This window comes from Parasteatoda tepidariorum, chromosome 7 (assembly GCF_982258835.1).
Source record: "Parasteatoda tepidariorum strain Cologne lab strain chromosome 7, Ptep-v5.0, whole genome shotgun sequence".
Taxonomy (NCBI): Eukaryota; Metazoa; Arthropoda; class Arachnida; order Araneae; family Theridiidae; genus Parasteatoda; species Parasteatoda tepidariorum.
The window spans coordinates 67,870,407-67,889,033 of record NC_141761.1 but is presented as its reverse complement, the minus strand read 5'-3'; the positions used below and the strand labels follow the sequence as shown (position 1 = coordinate 67,889,033).

Below are 18,627 nucleotides of genomic sequence, written 5' to 3'. Positions count from 1 at the left end.
TGAGTAACCATTTATTATGGTAAGTGAAAACTTAGTGATGTAATACTGAATATTATTTACAAGAAATTACACTTAAAACAGCAAGAAAAAAAACCATTAAAAAAGAAAAATTACCAAAACTTAGTAAATAAAAAGTTACCAAAACTTAGCATTTAATTTAGCTATTTAAATAAAAGGAATTCCACGGATTGAAATCTTGCAAGTTCTGTTATTTTTCCACCATGGGATAATATATTTCTCATAAAAGTAAAATATACAAGCGATTCAAAAAATGGCTATCTTTTCAGTTCCAGTTTTTTTCTAAAAAAAGAGTAATTAACGCAAACACAATACTACTCACTTACCAAATCTGTGTGTCACAACCTTTAAACCCTACTTTAATACTCAAAATGAGTTTAGGGTTTCATGTGTTGGTTTTTCAGAATGCAAAGTGGTTTTAGTTTATCTGATTTATTTCATAAATAATTTTACTTTGACAGTTGTGAATTGGACATAGAACTAAATATATTGAAAATTTACAGTTAATGATAAATTCCCAAAAATTAAAGAAAAGAAAAAGTTGCGAATCTCACATTTATCATCAAGTGAGAGCAAATTATCCATTAGCAAATTGGAAATCAAAATTAAGGTACTAGATCATATCTCTATATCAAATTAAAGTTGTCCTAAAAACAATGTACACCTAAATTTATTTTATATTCTAAATTTCATGGTTTATTTTACATTTGCCTCTAAAATTATTTCAATATTAATATAAGAAGTCTAAAGTCTATAAATTTCGTTTTGAACTGATTCAATTAGTTTCTTTGACAGATTTATTTTTCTAGTTTAGAAGACTATGATTTTTAAATTTTGTTAAAAAAATAGTTGAACAAAACAAGTAAAAAATAATATAAAGGGTAGCCCAAATTAAAAAATGACATGCATAATAGCATCACAAATAAATTGTTGAATGCTTGTACATCGCTATCAAATGTTTGCAGTATATGGCAAGCACTGTTAAGGACAAATAACTGTAGAAAAGGTGCCTGAAAGATGTGCATTAATAGAGGATCTATTAAGACCAATGATATCCAATTGTGGTGCACCCTTTTAACATTAATTTCATACCAAGAAGGGTGACACTGATAGCGCCACTTTGATCTTGAGAGTCCACTTTTTACTTGGGCGACCCTTACATATAAAAACTTAAAGCTTACTTGTATGGAGGGAAGAAAAAGTGATTTCAGTCTGGGGACTTTTGGGCAAAAGACTTATGATAGAAAATGCATATGGTATAACATGAGTTCCACTCATATTTGAGTCAGATAGTTTTCCGCTTTTGGCAACAGATTGGACATTAATATGGAAGGAATTATTGCTTTCTGCTGAAACCTCAATAGTATCTGACTTGTTTGTAGTTTTCTTACAAAGATTGCAAAGATGTTCAAAAGTAGTTAGCACTGTAACAATGTCAATATCTCTGCAGTGAATCTAAAAATTGAGAATTATGTTAAAAATATTAAATATAAAAGATGATTAAACATTATATTTAAAAATTTAAAAATCTGAAAAATAATGATGGTAATTTTGTTCCATTTTCAATATTTTTTCAGCTAAATTCAACAATTAGATAAAAAAAAAAAAATTCATCAAATATGTAACAGGGTGCGTAGCCAAATTTTACAACAAAAAATAAGCACCTTTTAAGTACTTTTTAAGCACTTTAAAAAGATACTATAACTAGGATATGCGCACTAATAATTTTTTTCCTTCATATTTAAGTTCTTCACATATATATGTTAACAAAATGCAAAATAGTTCTTAAGTTACATGATAAAATAACTAGCTCTGACAAAGAATTCTTTTTGTGATTATATTAGCCACCATAAAAACAATTTCACTATTTTCAATACATTCATAAATGAATTATTCAACTTTTTAAATTTATAATAACTTTACACAATTATGCAAAAAAAATTTATTCAGAACTATAAATAATTAATTTAACTGTTATTTAAAAAGATTATCTCTCTTGCAAAATGCAGCAGACTGCTCATGAGAATGGATGAAACCTTCCCACCGAATCCAGCCATCCATCTCAGTTTTCGAATGATTGGGTAGATTGTGGTTGAATGAATTTTGAAAACGTTGAATAGAACAATGTGAAAACCACGCTTTTTGAGTAATTTGAAGCAAAAAATTATATGGTAAAGAAAAAATCACACTTTGGAAAAGGGAAAATCGAGCACTTTTTAAAAACGCCTAATGAAAAAAGCACCTTTAAGGGCTTTTAAAAAAAGAAAGTAAAAAATAAGCACCTTTAAGCACTTTTTAAAAACGCTACGTACCATGTGTAAGACTGCTCTAATAGCCCCGGTAATATGGACGTTTTTAATACAGAAAATTAAGTTATTTTTAAAGCACTAGAAATAAATTTAACTCATTACAAAGACATTAAGTCTAAAATACACAGAATTTTTATTGAAATTGTCTGCACTCTGAATTTTTTTTATACTTATCTACAGACAAGATCAAAATTAGCAACAGTCACTTAACTTTCAATAATAAAAATAAAAAAAAATAGTGATTGCCTGCATAAAATACAAAAGAAGAAAAAAACAAGAGTTGAAATCGCTATGAAAACTTTCTTATAAGCCAAGCGAGAAAAGAACCTTCAACTATCGAATTGGTGGTAGACTCAAACTTAGCCCATCTCTTCTCTAAAAGGTACCAGAGACCATTTCTTTCTAATTTTATTTAAAAATCATTCAATTTATAATCATTCATTACAAATTATTTTTTCTGACAATAATTTGCTTGTCCCATAAAAATCTGTCATTTTCCTGGCTACTTTTATTTAGTGATTTATAACCAAAATAGATAGCGCCAGGAATCAATATCTTATGTTAATAGATTGATTAGATACCCTCCTATATGAACATGTCTTGTTGCATGAATAAAGAACCAATTTTCCGGCTCAAAATCTATTTCAAAAAATTTTTCAAGGTGAGTAGGTTTTTATGCTGTCATTTTCCTGGCTTCTTGAAATCATTAATAACGAAAACTACATAGATTTATCTGAGTTATTTTAAGAAATACTGTTGTTTTCTGCAGAATATGAATGTCTTCGGCCAAAATATTAAATTGAAGTAAAGTTATATGCTATAAAATGGCAAATTTGTCATTATCCTGGCTGTTATTTTCCTGGCTTATGAATGCCAGGACATTGAAGTGTTACCAGAAATTCTTTTTAAATGCTAATACTGTAAAGAGGGAAAGCAAATATTAACCTAATACCAAGTTTATGTATGATTGTAATATGCTTGGATGTAATCAAACTTATTTATTTATTTAATGATTGATAACACAATTTTATAAACACAATTGATACACAATTTTATTCTGTACATATCAGAAACAAAACTTTGTTTGTTTCTTTCTACAGTGGATAAAAAGAATTAATTTAAGCAATTTATGGTCCATCTAACATAAAGGCTTAAGTTAAGTTACTTACTACTAACTTAAAATGACTGTTTTTTAAACTTCTAAGGTAATATGTCATTTTCCTGGCATTCAAGATTTGGTGAATTCCTTTTTTTTTTTTCCTCGAGCAAATGTCAATAAACTACACTGCTGTCTATAAGATATTAATAAGTGTAGCTAATGAAATATACAAAAAAAAAATTTAGATTATTTTAAAGACTTTAATTTTGAAGAAATTTTTTGGTCCGAATTGTCATGTTTCGTGAGAATCACCCATATATATATTTGCATGCAATATTAAGAACTGTTTCTCTCAGTTGGCGATAAAGAAAGCATTCATTAAGAAATATAAAAAAATGTAGCTTATAAACATAAAAGGAACATTTATAATTAAATATTTTTAAACAAGACAAAATAGAAATGATATAACAGAATAAAACATAATATAATCTGTCATTCCTAAACCCAAATGCAACAACTTACAGCTTTAGGAATTTCTTCAAATTTGAGCTTATTCAAATAGCTTGGATGAGATGAGAATTTTGTAATACCACATTGAGGCTCTATCCAACACTCGGTAATCAATTGTAATTCCCCATCAGCTTCAGTCAGTTCAGTATCATCTTCTTCTGATATACTTTATGAAGAAAAAAAAAGAAAATTTAATCAAACCCATTATTTCTACAGTTGCATTTGTTTAATAAGATTTTGTGCTGAGTTATAAAGTGCTGCACAATCAATATAAAACGAACTAAAATCTTGCATGAAAATTTTTGGCTTTATTTCAGAAAAGTCAAACATTTTTAAAGTTTTGGAACCCAATGCAAAATGTAAAAAAAAAATGTCTAAAATCATGTGAGCTACAAAAAAAAAATTATTTTACTTGTTCAAAATAAATTGTTAATGAGTATAAGGAAATAGATTTTTTTTTGGGGGGGGGGGGTCATTGCCTAAAGTTTCTTTTGCAAAATTTTTTAAGAAAAAAAATTTAACATAAATTTTAAAAAACTAGAGGTGCTACAAATGATTTAAAAACATTTCAAAATAATTTATGTCAAAACAATTTGGGCTAATTCATAATACGTTTTTAGAACTTTTACAAGAAATGCATAGCAATTTTTAAAAAAATTAGAATGCATTTTTAATATTTGAAGTTAATAAACTAATTAAAATATTGATGATTTTGGTAGTTACGGGGGCATTTTACCACATACATTGAAATTTATCAATACTAGAGGAGCCCCAATGTACAAAACCTTTGTTTAGAAAATTAAGTTTCAGGGTACATTTAAAAATCAAGGAAAACTTTGCATTGCATTTATGACTAAGAACATTCTTCCTAGAATATTTTGAATCAACACAAAAGAGTTCTAGAGATTTGTGGATTTATTTTGGAAGAATTTAAAGCACCTACTGATATGTGGTTTCTAATAAATTTAACCCTTTTAAATGAGTATTTAATTTATTATGTAAAAATAAATTTGAAAGATTAAATATACTACTATGAATTTTAATGGAAGATCAAATATTAAGAACTACAGTAAAAAAAAATTTTAAAAAATATTAAAAAAATTGTGATTTGTATTATATTCTTATATTGAATTAAATCTTTCTCTTAAAATTATTTGACTTTTAACATTCATTATAAGAAAAACATTAAAACTTTGAAGCATTTTAATAGTCATATTTTCTTGGTATGACATTGTATCCTAAAGTATGCCATTAGTCCTACTTTCCTAAGACTGGCTGACTGCACCCACATATCTTAAGTGACTGGCTTCATATTTACAAAGATGGTTCACTATTTGTTGGAGATAACTGTGATTCAGGTTGCTGCGAAAAGATAAGGTTATTTTGCTGCAGTTGGTTTAAGAACAACTAACTTGGATGTCAAAATTGAGACCATCAGTCAAGCTGCTTCAATCATTAGGCTGTTTTCCTTGTAGTCTCTTAGGCTATCATCGAAACGTTTGAATTTTTTTAGATAAATTATAATATTAGAAGTATGCAATTCAAATACATCTTGACAAACTTTAAACAATGATTGGATTGTCCCCACCCAATAAAATTGTAGCCACTGTGATATTCCTCATAATGAGCAAGCTGATAGGCTAACTAAAGCTCGCTGCTCCTTATCTCAGCCATGTTGTAATTGCCTTAATTCTAATGTCTGTAATAATATAAAGTGAAAGATTAAAAGTACGATTAAAAACTGTTTTGTGACTCAGGACAGAGGAAAGATCTCTGTAGCAAAGCAGCTTATTATCTTCTCTTAGGCAAAACACTGCCTACGTCTGACTTTTGAGATCACATGACTTTTTAGAGGACACCTGCACCACATTGGGGCCTTCTCTCCCTTTACCTACCCTAACTATTTAGAGAGGAACTTTACGGACTTAGACTATCTTTTATCATGTTCTGCCCTTTGCGGCAACCATTTAACTGTGGATAATCTCTTTAACCAAGCTGAACTGTAGTAGGTTGTTAGAAAACACTCTTGTTTTTAAATTTTTCTTAGATGTAGAGAGAAAAATGAGTTACAGTCTATTATGGTAACTGCGCAATGGCCTAGTACAGTGATTCTCAACCTTTTTTTTTTGCGGCGGCACACTTTTAACGATTTCGAAATTTGACAGCACACAATGAAAAAAATTAGTTTTAAAGTTGTTTACCTACCTATAATACACTGTGTTAAATAGTTTGTGATAATAATTTTGAATGTGAAATAAAATAATATGTACAACAAAAGCATGTTTATTAAGGGATTAATTATTTCCTTCGACTAATTTTTTATTAGGTAGTAACAGTTATTAATTTTTTTTGCTAGTTATTAATTGTTAGCTTGTTTTCTATTGTTATTAACTGTTAGTTTTTTACATTAATTATTATTTTTTTGTGATTTCTTGTTAATTAGTTTATTGCTAATTACTAATTGTTAGCTTATTTTTTATTATTTATCCTTTGTTTTTAGAATTATAAATTGCATAGCTTACTTTAATGATTAGCTTTTATTTCTGTTTGAAAGTTAATATTTAGCTTGCTTTCTTTTGTTAATTAATAATTTTAATAGTCATTAAGTTTTCTACTTATTGCAAAATTTTTTGTCAAAGACAATTTAAACTCTTCCTTCTTATTTTAAGACTATCAGAGACAAGACAATCGCCGACAAAGATGTTCACGCAGTTAAAGCGTGGAAAAATTATAAAAAGTATATATAACATTGTATATATATATACATTCTTTTCTTTAATTTAAACTTTACTCGTAATAAAAAAGCATTATATCTTTATTGTATCATTTCTAATATTTGGCGGCACATTTTAAGAATTTGGCAACACACGAAAGTACCGCGGCACAGTGGTTAAGAACTACTGACCTAGTACCATTGATAGAGCCATATTTCTATGTCTTCATAAGAACTCAAGCAATTCTCTTTTCATTGCCAACAACTTCAATTACATATATTTATGCAAACAGTTTATCATTCACATAATTTACTAGGCAATTGTGTGGCCCAATATCAAAGTGCTTTTCACAATTTTATTTTGATATATCCTGCTAATACCCTCATCTTAACTTAGACTTTTTTTTAAAGTCCACAAATATCAACATCTTCATGCCTACTTTCAATAAGCAAGATAATTTTTAGTAACACGAATTGCAATCAAGTAGAATACTATTTGGAATGAACAATTTACAGGTCAAATAACTTACAAATCACCCGAGGTTTCAACATTAGAAAAAACATTATAATTGCAAAATGAAAAATAAAGAGAAGTTTAAAACTTGCTGAAGATATTTCAGAACATGTACAGTGCATTCATTACAGAAAAAAAATGGGAGAGAATTTCTCACCCTTTCTCAAAAGCAGGGTGAGATTTCAAAAAGTTAAGTGAGATTTTTAAAAATTAAAAAAACACGAATAGACTTGGAAAAAAATTTCTTTCTTTAGTTATAATACATTTTTCACATCTTCTAATTGAATATTTTTGCTGCATCATCATATGGAAAATGTTCTATATCTACTTTTTCATCAGCTATTATATTTATTTGGCTAAAAAATATCCGTATTTGTTTCGTTTTGACCGTTTCTACCGGCATTTGTTTCATTTTCATTTGTCCGGTTACGGAGTAGAAGATGTCGCCTTAACAAGGTATTTGTCCATTTCACATTCATGCACAAAAAATGTAAACGTCTTACATGAAGAAACCTTACCTACTGTGAGCAAGTGGTTGCAGAGAAATGTGTTCTGAAAGGGGTTCCGTGGTTCGGGGGGGAGGGTGTTCTGCTGTTCCTACTGGTTCTGAACAATACTGATAAATAGGGAAGCTAGATAAACAAGGACTGATGTTCAAAATAATGAAAGATCAAGGAAGAAAAGTGAAATGGATTTTATTCAAAATCGTAAAAGACGGAATTTTTTCCAAAATTCGTGCATTTTGAAATTGATTAATAGAGTGCACGAACTTCTCGTGTTAATTATTTTTTATTGCTAGAAAAGAAAAAAATATGCGATATTCTCGCATTCTCGCGCTGTAGTGAAAACACTGATGTATGTTCTGAAAAACTTTTCAGATAAATCTGATGTCATAAAAACTTTTCACAAGCTAAAGTCAAAATTACTCACCTATCTTTCACTGTAGTATTTGTATGAGGGGGAAAAATTATGTATTGAATTGTGCAGCTATTTTCTTCCTTTTTAATACTAGAGTCAGCATTTAAAGAATTATCATATGGAACCTGAAATAAAAAATATATATTTCTTAAAAAGGAACAAAAACAATACTTGAAATCTAAACAGAAATTAACTTGAATTCTTTAAAAATTCTGTAGGAGAAAAAACTTTTTTGAGGAAATAGTATTGTTAATACTTTAGAAAAAACATAAGCCAGTTACATATTTTATTTCTAAATAATTTTTAACTTATTGTAAACAGTTTTCTTCATATTTGCAAATGATCCACAAATATATTTGAAATGTGAATTTCGTTTTCTTTAAAATACCCAACTTACAATGAAAAATTACCTCATGAAATTATTCATGGGAAAAATTTAACCGAATTCACTGTCTCTCAAAATGTATAAAACATAAAATAGTTTAAGTTTAATAAATTTGACAATTTAATTTAATAATATTGTTTGTTCTTAAATAGACAAAAATCCTTCGCCTTAAAAAAATTGATGCTAAATTATGGATACCTTTTTCTTTTCAATGTACTTAATCAGCAGGAATTATGAAGATTGAAAATAAAGAGAAAGTATAAAAATTGAAAAACATTTATATTCAATTATAGAGTTTTAACAGTAACAATTGAAAGTTTTTATTAAAAGTTTTGTTTGAAAATTTATTTGAAGAGATTAATAATTAAACATGATTACTCATCATTAGGACTGCAAGTTTGTGGCGGGTAAAAGGACCTGCAATGCACGAGAAATTGTGAAAATTAAGCGGATTCTAAACTTTAAAAAATTTACTTTATGAATGATGCAAGAGACAGAAATTGCGCAAATATTAAAAAAAAGCTTAAAAAATACACAAGAAAAGCATTTATTTTAATTTCAAGCAATATTAATATATTTATTTAAATGAACAGAACTTTGGTACAAAGTATTGTACATTGTCAGATTATTCTCATTTATGCTTCGTCTTTCATCACTTAATACATTTTTATACTTTCTATACGATCTCCGTTCACGCTGTTTGTAGGCACCGGCAAACATGGAATTGCCATTTTTGCCAATTTCGGATAGCTTTCAGTCGCTGATTTTGAAAACTCAATCAATTTTTCTTCATCAACACGCCTTTCCTTGACAGTTGATTTGTAAAAAGTAATTGCTGTCAAAACTCAAGCATTCTACATTCAAAGTACTAGTTCCAAAAGCCTTATCTCTCATCTAAGAAACTGATCCCTATTTAAGAAATCACAGGAAGCAGCCCGGGAAAAATTGTCTGGAAAGGCAGTAGAAATTTCATTGCTGAGTGCAATAGTCTGTGTAACAATTTTTATGTCAAAGATTTGATTTATAACATTTTCCTTCTTTTGTGATTCCAATTTCTTTTGTACTCCTACTGACTTCAGGAAGGTAATCCTATCAGTCTATTACCCTTCCTAAGTGTAGAGAGACCACCTTACTTGACAAGATTGTGATTATCTCATATCTCTGAACTATTTTCTTGTCATTTTTCTATTGATTCACTCCCCTAAATATCTAATCAATTTTACATGTTCAATTTAAGGCTTCCGGAAAGTAAAAAATTCTTTTAAATAAAAATAAAAGATTAAAAATGAAAAAAAATTCAAATTTTAAGCAATTTTCACGCAAATCAAAACATATTGAGAAATTAGCGGAGTTTAGAAAAAAAGAGAACATTTACACGGAAATTTGCGCCGCAACAGACCTGCAGCCCTACTCATCATGATGTGAAGCATCATTTTCAAATAAAATTTTTATCCAGTTTTCAAATTAAATTATGAAGATGGAAAAGTTCTTAGATTCAATTAAAAAAATTGAAGATTAACAATTAAAAGCATAAAATTTATTTGAAGAGTTTAATAGAATAGAGAATAATTAAACATGATTTTTCACTTAAAGTTCATATACTCCAAAAATTTGTAGGAGTTGTAACATTAGAAAAGAAAACGCTTTTATAAAGGGAAAGTTTAGGATACCTCAATCGGCATTTCTTGAACCATATAAATAATACCTAGTCCAGAATGAGTGAAGTGGAATCCTTCTTGGAGTCTGACACTGAAAATTTGTAAAAATACAATAAGTTAAAAAAATTAAACATTAAATAACCTGCACTTCTATAAATATAATAATGTACTAATTTTATGCATAAATATTTTAAAAGCATAAGGTTATTTCAATGCCAAAATCAAGAGTCATCGTCATCAATTGCATAATATAAACTGAGGCAATTTGACACAAATTATGTACATTTATAACTTCAAAGATAAATAATTTAAATTAATGTTGTAGCACTCAAATATATTCAGATGCAGATGTTATTAAATGAAAACATATATTTTTTTAGCAAATCTTGTAAGGAATGATAATGCCTACTCAAAGGCAGTCATACAACAAATAGCTTACACGCGCTGAGCATACAAAGAAAAATGAGTGCTTATTGACAAAAAAAATATCATTTGAGAACTAAAGATATAGACTAAATATTCAAATTCAAAATATAATTGAATTTAAGTAGAACAGAAATAGGATATTTTAACTAAATGAATGGCTAAAGAAGTATATATTTTTCTTATTTAGACATTTATATTATTTACAGAAAATAATTTATATGAAGAGAAGAAATATGTTTTATACACTATTGATCGATTACATACAAAATTGTATTGTGAATAAATGTATAAGTTTGCATTGTATTCAATTTGTTCAATTATTCCTTTGAAAACTGAGCACATAAATCACACAAAAAGTAACATTTTAGTAACTATCTTAATTGATTATTACAATATATATAAAAATAATAAAATTAATAATATTATTAACATTTTCAAATAATTAGAGTTTATATTAATTTTCTGCATTTAAAATTTATTACACCAATTTTTTCTTTACTTTAAGAACATGAAAATATTTTAAACCCCATTACAGCGTATTTCATAGCACCAGCAGCGTCTATCTTACTAACAATATTGAAAAAATATGTCATGTCTCTGACATTAGAAATAAAATGTTAAGTTTGTTTTGTAAAAAGATCTACAATTATGAAATTCAATGAATTTATTTTTTCAATATGAAAAGTTTAATTATTGAATATTTCATTAATTAACCATTTAAATTTTTTACAGAAATTCAGTCTAAGCAGCTTTTGTAAAAATGCCTTTATTTCAGATATTATGTAAGGCGTTATGTAGTAAGATAAATTCTTTAAAATAATAAAACGAGATTATTTTCTCAATTTTAATAACCACAGTATAATATTTAGTTTAAAACTAACTACTAATATAATAATATTTATTTAAATTTTGGGCATCAGTAACTATGTAAAAAGAAAAAATTACTTTTGTAAAAATTAATCATAAATAAATTAAAGCTATAAATTCTTCTAAATAACTATACATTTAAACCATTTATGCACTCCAATATTTCAAATTTTCAAGAAATATTTTTCCTATAGTAATGAACTAAAACAGAAATTTTCAAGACAAATCAAATAGCATTTTATCAAAATTTAAGTTTATTTTAATATTTATTTTGCAAGAGCATGACCACTTTGGCATCAGACTTTTTATATATCAATTTAAATTATTTATATATATTGGTGGACAAAATTCCTTTAATTATAGCTTATTAAAGCATCGAGACATTACCTTTGCAGCCAGGCAAAATATCTTTTGAAACTAAGGAAATTCCATTATAATTGGAGGGAATATGATTTGACGACGTTAAAATTACTCATAATTTCATTTATTAATGATTAATTTCATAAATGCTCAACATTAAAAGTGTATAGTTATTTTTAATTATAAAACTATAAAAATATGAACTAAGTAAAAAAAAAAAAATCTAAATATCATTTTATTACCTAGTTAGAGCATACAAAATCTTTGACGCAGAATTCAAATCTAATGAGGCATTCATCTCATATTGTAAAGTCCAAACCCATCTTTGATGCAACAAATACTTGCTTAGAGTTATTAAAGCATCTGTATATATGCATGAATCTATTTGCTTTTGATTATATGAAACTCCTTTAGTGAAATTCAAGCTTTCAGAAACAGATATCAAAAAATTGGAGGGTAATTTTTCATACCTAGAAAATAAGTGTGATATAATTAAAACTTATTAATAAATAAAGTTGTGTGCCAAAGAGATGAAAAATTATCAAAAAAAAATTAATTAATAAAGCAAGAGACATGATAATTTCATTAACTGTGGTAAGAAAAAACTAAAGAAGCTAGTTTAGATTGCAGTGGTGTACATTGTTTTTTGAAATATCCCATTGTTAAAAAACATCCTTTCTTTAAGAACACATTTAACAATACCTATACATTAAAATTGAGGCCACATCCTGCTCTTGAACCACCAATACGGTTTAATCCTTCAAGTTGATTTATTATGCAATCATCAAGAAGAAAACTACTGACAAAAGCAACAGAAGTGTACATTTTGAAAACAGTGCAAAAATTGAACTTTAGAAAACCTCGGTAATCCAATGTCACAAAAAGAAAAAAAATTTTAACAGAAATTTTGCTGCATAATTATTTGTATTTTCTTTAAAAGTTCTAAAAATCAAAAAATTATTATCTTAATAACCATTGTTGACTAATTAATTACTTTTATTGGTATTAGCAACATAGTTAAATTTGCTATCCATGATTCATCAACAATAAGAATAAATGAAACATTTCTACATAGGTGATTATATATATTTTTTACATACATTTTAAATGTATTTTCTTTAAATCTTTCTGTCTCATAAATGTAAATGTAATAATTGCTTACTAGCAATAATTGTTTATGTAACATAACTAAATATATAAAAAAGCTATATAACTATTTAAAAGTAAGTTTATTGGATAATCTTTTATGTGATAATCAAAACCCTTGCATTGGTACCTGACAATGCATTAAATTCTACTTACTTCATCATAAAAAATCATTATAATATTTACCCGTTTAACTGAGCTATAATACCTAAAGATATATATTTTAATATGGTATTTTACCAGCAAAAAAAGTTTCCCATTATAACTCAATGAAAAAAATGTTCATATGTGAAACTCTTGGTCAGTTAATAAAAAACTTGTTACCAATAAAAGCACTTTAATGTTAACTAGTATGTTAACTCAAATAAAAACTATTTAGCATTTCAATAATACAAAACAAAATACCTAATTAATATTTTTTCAACAGGTTTCTTCAAAAACAAACAACAGGGCAACTCTGAGGAACTAGAATTTGAACCTTTCAAAAACTGAGGAGAATAATCTTTAGTGGATGTTCTTTTGCTCAACTTCAAATTCATTATTTTTTCTCGCAGCTTATTAACAATCTGTAAACCAATAAACAAAATATCAAATATGACTTTCAATGAAATATCAACATCAAATATAAAAATAAAATAAATTATATTAAAATACAACAATAAAAATAGACATTATTGTCTAAAATAAAGTATAAGGCTATCTTAGATCTTTCTAAAACATTTCATTTGGTTTCATCTTGCTAATTTAAATGTCTGGACTTTAAGTAACAACCTTTCTTAGATGCTCTCATTACTTGTAATTGTGATGAATTTCTCATTACTGTTTATCGGAAACTGTAGTTTCAATTCTTCCTCACAACCTTTCATTCTAATCCCTTATCAAACGATAGCTCCCTTACACACTTGTTTACAGTACTTCTAAAATTTGTTCTAATTAAGCCCTCAATCCCACAAACTCTTTATTCTGAGCTTTAATTTAATTATTGAATTTTACAATCTAAAAATCTGCTAAAAAATGTAGCAGCTTTCAGAAATTTTTAATCAAAGTACAAACATGTCTTACAAATACCAAATTCAAAAATAATTCTAAATCTTAAATATAAAATTGGTTAGCACAGAAAACTTCAAAGTACTATAATACTAAATTCCTAAAGAAATATTATAGTTCTCTATAATGAATACTACTGTCAAGAGTTAGTAATTAATTTTAATTGAACAGAAATTATAACACTTTGATTTTAGCATAAAATTGGATTCTGAAGTTAACATTATTAATCAAATGTATTATTATATTGTGTCTATAAAATTGTGCTAGTTATCAAGCAGGTTGAATTCTGAAACAATGCATAGAAAAATACTAATGTAAATTATTATTATAGCTAAAATAGAAATTTACAAATAGGAATCATAGGAATTCATGTCAAAACAATTATGTTGAATTTATTTGGAAATATATAGATTATACATATAAAAGGGACATAATTATAAAAAAATTATAAAATTTGCCTCTACTTGCAGCAATTGAATATATAAGTAAGTGAAATATAACAAGCATAAATTACATATCACTTAAAACTGGAATTAATTTATCGATGAATAAAAAAAAGAATAATATAACTAGAGTACTAGAGCATTTTAGATCTCCAACAAAAGAGTCATTTTTTAAAATAATGTTTTTTTCTTAGTATTTACACACATGTAGAAAGAATGCTAAGTAATATCAAAATGAAATGAATCCATAAAAAACATTTACATAAAGATAATAAATTACTTACCTCAAACCTTTGGTTCCCAGGTAAACCTCCCAAAAATGCAAGCCTTATAACAACACAAGGTGGCTTACTTGTAACTCTAATGACATAAAAAGATGTTGGTGGCTTATCTGGATCACTAAAAACAAAAACAAAAAAACAGGGAAATTATGAAATTTAAAAATTGAAATTAAATTTGGTTCATATTTAATTGTTTAAGAAATTACTATAGAACAAGAAGATATTTTTTTGCAATAACAACAAAAAGTTTAAATATTTTGTAACTTATTGAAGAACTGACACTCATCTCTAAAGAAAAATCATGCAAGAATAGAAGCAATAAAAATTTTCTATTTCATTCAGCACTAAAATTTTATTTATTTCATCTTAAATAAAGTTTTTTAAATTGGCTACTGGTTTAGTTGACAATTATTCAATTACATGAATGATGTATAGATACAATTGACTATAATTTTCTTTCAATTGATTAGTAGAAAACATTTAATTTTCTTGTTTTATATTATTATATTAATATCTATATTTTATAATGAAATTTATAACCTAAATATTACACAAAACTACTAATATATGCAATTAGGAATGGCACATTGCTTAATGTACTGACCTACCTTAATGAAAGCAAAAGTTCAATCCCTGGTTGATTGAACCTGTCCTAACTTCTGATCTAAGGATAACAACTTGTTTGTTAAATACAGGACGGTGGCAATATGGTTAGTTTTGCGCACTGAATTCCGACCATATAGCTGAATATTGACCATGAAATTGTAAAACCTTAACTTGCATGGCCCTTAGGCCAACAACTAGCAGTTGTAGGAGTACTTACTTAAACAAATACTTATGGCAATATTTGATTAGATAAAAGAGAATGTGTAGCTTTCACACATTATCCATTTGAATTTGAAATCATTTCAATGTTTTGCTCAATTTTGTTTTGAGTTTTTTACTGAATCTAGACTTATCACTGAAGCATTATGTCTCTCTTTCCCCTTTATCGAGTTTAATAATGAAAGTGAGTTAAATGTATAACATAGATATTTTATTTTTACAACAATGGAAACAAAAAGATGCAACAAATTTATTAATCTTGGCATAACTTTTTCAATAAAACATTAATTAAAACTGAAAGTACAAGTTTAAATTATATCTAATGAATCAGACAGAAAAAAATTATTTTAATTAAATAAGTACTTCAAATACATATTTTTTACATAGAAATTACACGCAATAATTATAGAGGTTTCTACTTATTTATGAATAGAACAGATTTCTTTTTGGCATATAAACCAAAAATTAAAATTCAATTTTAAAAAAAAAATTAACTTCACAATTTAATAAACTACAAAATGTTTCTACAGAGCTTACACAAATGATCAACCTGTCTGTATGTGTTTGACAAAAAAAATAACATTTTAACAATAAAACAATTTAAATATATCAGCATTTAAAACCAAATCTAAAATCCAGTAAACAATTTTTTTCATATTCTTCAGCATTATATAGCAACACTACAGTGTGATAATAAAAAACTACTTTAATTAATTTGCAAGACATTTTGGAAGTTTTTTTTTTTTACCTAAAATGTTTGTAATCAAGCTCAATATATCATTTATAATTTTAGAATGAATGTAAGAAAACAAATATAAAACAAGTTTTCTGAAATAAAGTAAAATGCTGAGGAAATATTATAAAATAAAGATCAAATTATAATTGGAATGGAATAGAAATATATGTAACATACTCAAACAAGAGTTTAATGTAGGAATGATTTTCAACAAGCACAAATGAGCTATCCTCACTGAGTAGTGAATTTAAAGCAGTATTTGCCTGTCGACATTGAATGTGTGTATACCGTCCGCTGGCATTAGGAAGGTGGAGATTTTTGGGTAGAGGGTCATGTTGCAGAATAATACCAATTCTATGGGCATGCATCCATTTTTGCCTGTAAAATAACATAAATAAAATGAAGTATTAGGATTCATGCCAATATGGTGACAATTGTGGCCAAATGCTCTACGAATGTTGCTAAATCATACACATGGACGATAAATTATAATTCGATTCAAATAGAATAACTGAAATTGACTGGTATAAAAGCTTGTAAATTTAAAAGTTGAAATTTTAAATCTACATGTGTTGTGTTTTGCATTCACATACTGACAGTATAATTGTTCATAAATGAAATAATATTTTTTGCTCATTTAGAATTGACTTTATTTAAAATTTTATAAATTTTGATAATTATTTTCTAATGCAATATTTCGTTAGTTCTTACTTCTCTGTTTCTTCATTTATTGATTTATTTGGTCTCAGCATTTCAATCTCTATGTTAAACCCATTTACTTATATTATTTTGACTTTTTTTTCATTTAATCTTAATAAATACTGATCTTCAATCATTATAAGCTAATAAACCTAATTAGTTTTAGGGAGTTATAAATATCAATTAATAATTTTTAATGCACATGAATTACACAATTGTAAAATGTGATTTTTTTTCTTCCGAAATTTGCCTACCATATTAAGTTTTTGGACCACTAAATGAATACCCAGGTGGTCCTATTGAGTCACTAAATTTTTATTGCTGGTGTGAACCTTATAAATTACAATTGAAAAATATTAACATGATTCATTTTAATATTAAAATGTGAAAAAAATGATAAATATTTTAATCTAATTAAAGCTTTAAAAAATGTATGCAAAACTGGAGCAAAATGTTAAATAATAAAATGTATACAGTATGATTACGTATCCCATATGATATTTTTGCATTAATTACCTTATTTTTTTATCAAGTATAGAAATATAGTAGTTGAAAAAAATAGTACAATTTACAAATATGTCTTAAATTCTGCAAATTAATAGTATTTATCAATTATATCATGTTTTTTTTTTATTTAAGGTTATACTGGTGAAGAAATGAATAACAGAATCATAAAGGATAAGAAAATACTTAGTGACATAAGGAAATATATGCTGCTAGAAAGGTCTATGCACATTAAAAGATTTAAATATAAATACAGAGATCTTACCAAATGTTTATATCCAGCATGCATAAAGTTTTCCAATATTGTGTAAACTGCATAAATTCCTTTGCTAAATTTCTAAAATAAACAAGTTCAGAGTCTAGATTAAAACTTTGAAAGTTTACATATATTCTTACTTAAAGTACAAAAAATAATATGTAACAATAATAGAATAAAGTAATAGAAAAAACAAATCTTCATGATATAAGTACATTTTTCTTGAATCACAAATAATATACTGCTTTACAACCATATTTTGTAATAACTGAAGAAATCCATGGATTTTATAACTGAATCTAGTTTCGTACATGAATTATACAGTGGAAAGGCTGAATATAGAATGACTCTGTATCCAAAATCAATGGGATTTAAGCAAGCCCAGAAAATAGATTTTTCCAGGTCTTCAAAATAAACAGAGATCTAAACACAAGTTATCCACTAAAAAAATTATAACTAAATAACAATCAACATCAGTTTCTATACAATAACATTATGTTATTAAATAAATGACCTTTGATTACCTAAAAATGTTTCATTCTATAAAATAAATGTCATTAATAAGACATTTTTAAAAAAAATGAAAAAGTAAAAAGGGGATAAGCTAAACTTCCTGTGCAAATGAAAGCAGGTTCACTTTTTTATTATAATTATTTGATGTAAAGAATAAACAACACAGATATTCAGATAAATATAACATTATAAATAAGCTACATATTGAAAAAGAAAATCAATCCTATTTAATAATAAAAAAATGCCTGGAAAATAAGGAACAAAATTGAGTAGATTTTTTAATGAAAACATTTATAATTTAAACCAGCACAAAATCTGTCTGCTGGTGTATCTTTTAAGATATTATGTTATTTTTTAAATGTTAGTTATCCTAAATACAACAAGAGTAAATGAAAAAAAA

The 18,627-nt window shown here is 26.5% G+C and overlaps 1 protein-coding gene across 1 annotated transcript in view; it reads right to left on the bottom strand.

Moving 5' to 3' along the window:
- Positions 1–18,627, bottom strand: part of LOC107454702 (KICSTOR complex protein SZT2) — a 129,531-nt gene that overhangs the window by 92,183 nt on the left and 18,721 nt on the right. Inside the window, exons 14-22 of the mRNA XM_087167990.1 lie at positions 17,724–17,795; positions 16,433–16,633; positions 14,698–14,812; positions 13,329–13,489; positions 12,020–12,247; positions 10,137–10,215; positions 8,094–8,206; positions 3,949–4,102; positions 1,200–1,473 (exon numbers count right to left, since the gene is read on the bottom strand). Of these exons, the coding sequence (XP_087024116.1) occupies positions 1,200–1,473; positions 3,949–4,102; positions 8,094–8,206; positions 10,137–10,215; positions 12,020–12,247; positions 13,329–13,489; positions 14,698–14,812; positions 16,433–16,633; positions 17,724–17,795 (1,397 nt within the window). The remainder of the gene's footprint in view (positions 1–1,199; positions 1,474–3,948; positions 4,103–8,093; positions 8,207–10,136; positions 10,216–12,019; positions 12,248–13,328; positions 13,490–14,697; positions 14,813–16,432; positions 16,634–17,723; positions 17,796–18,627) is intronic.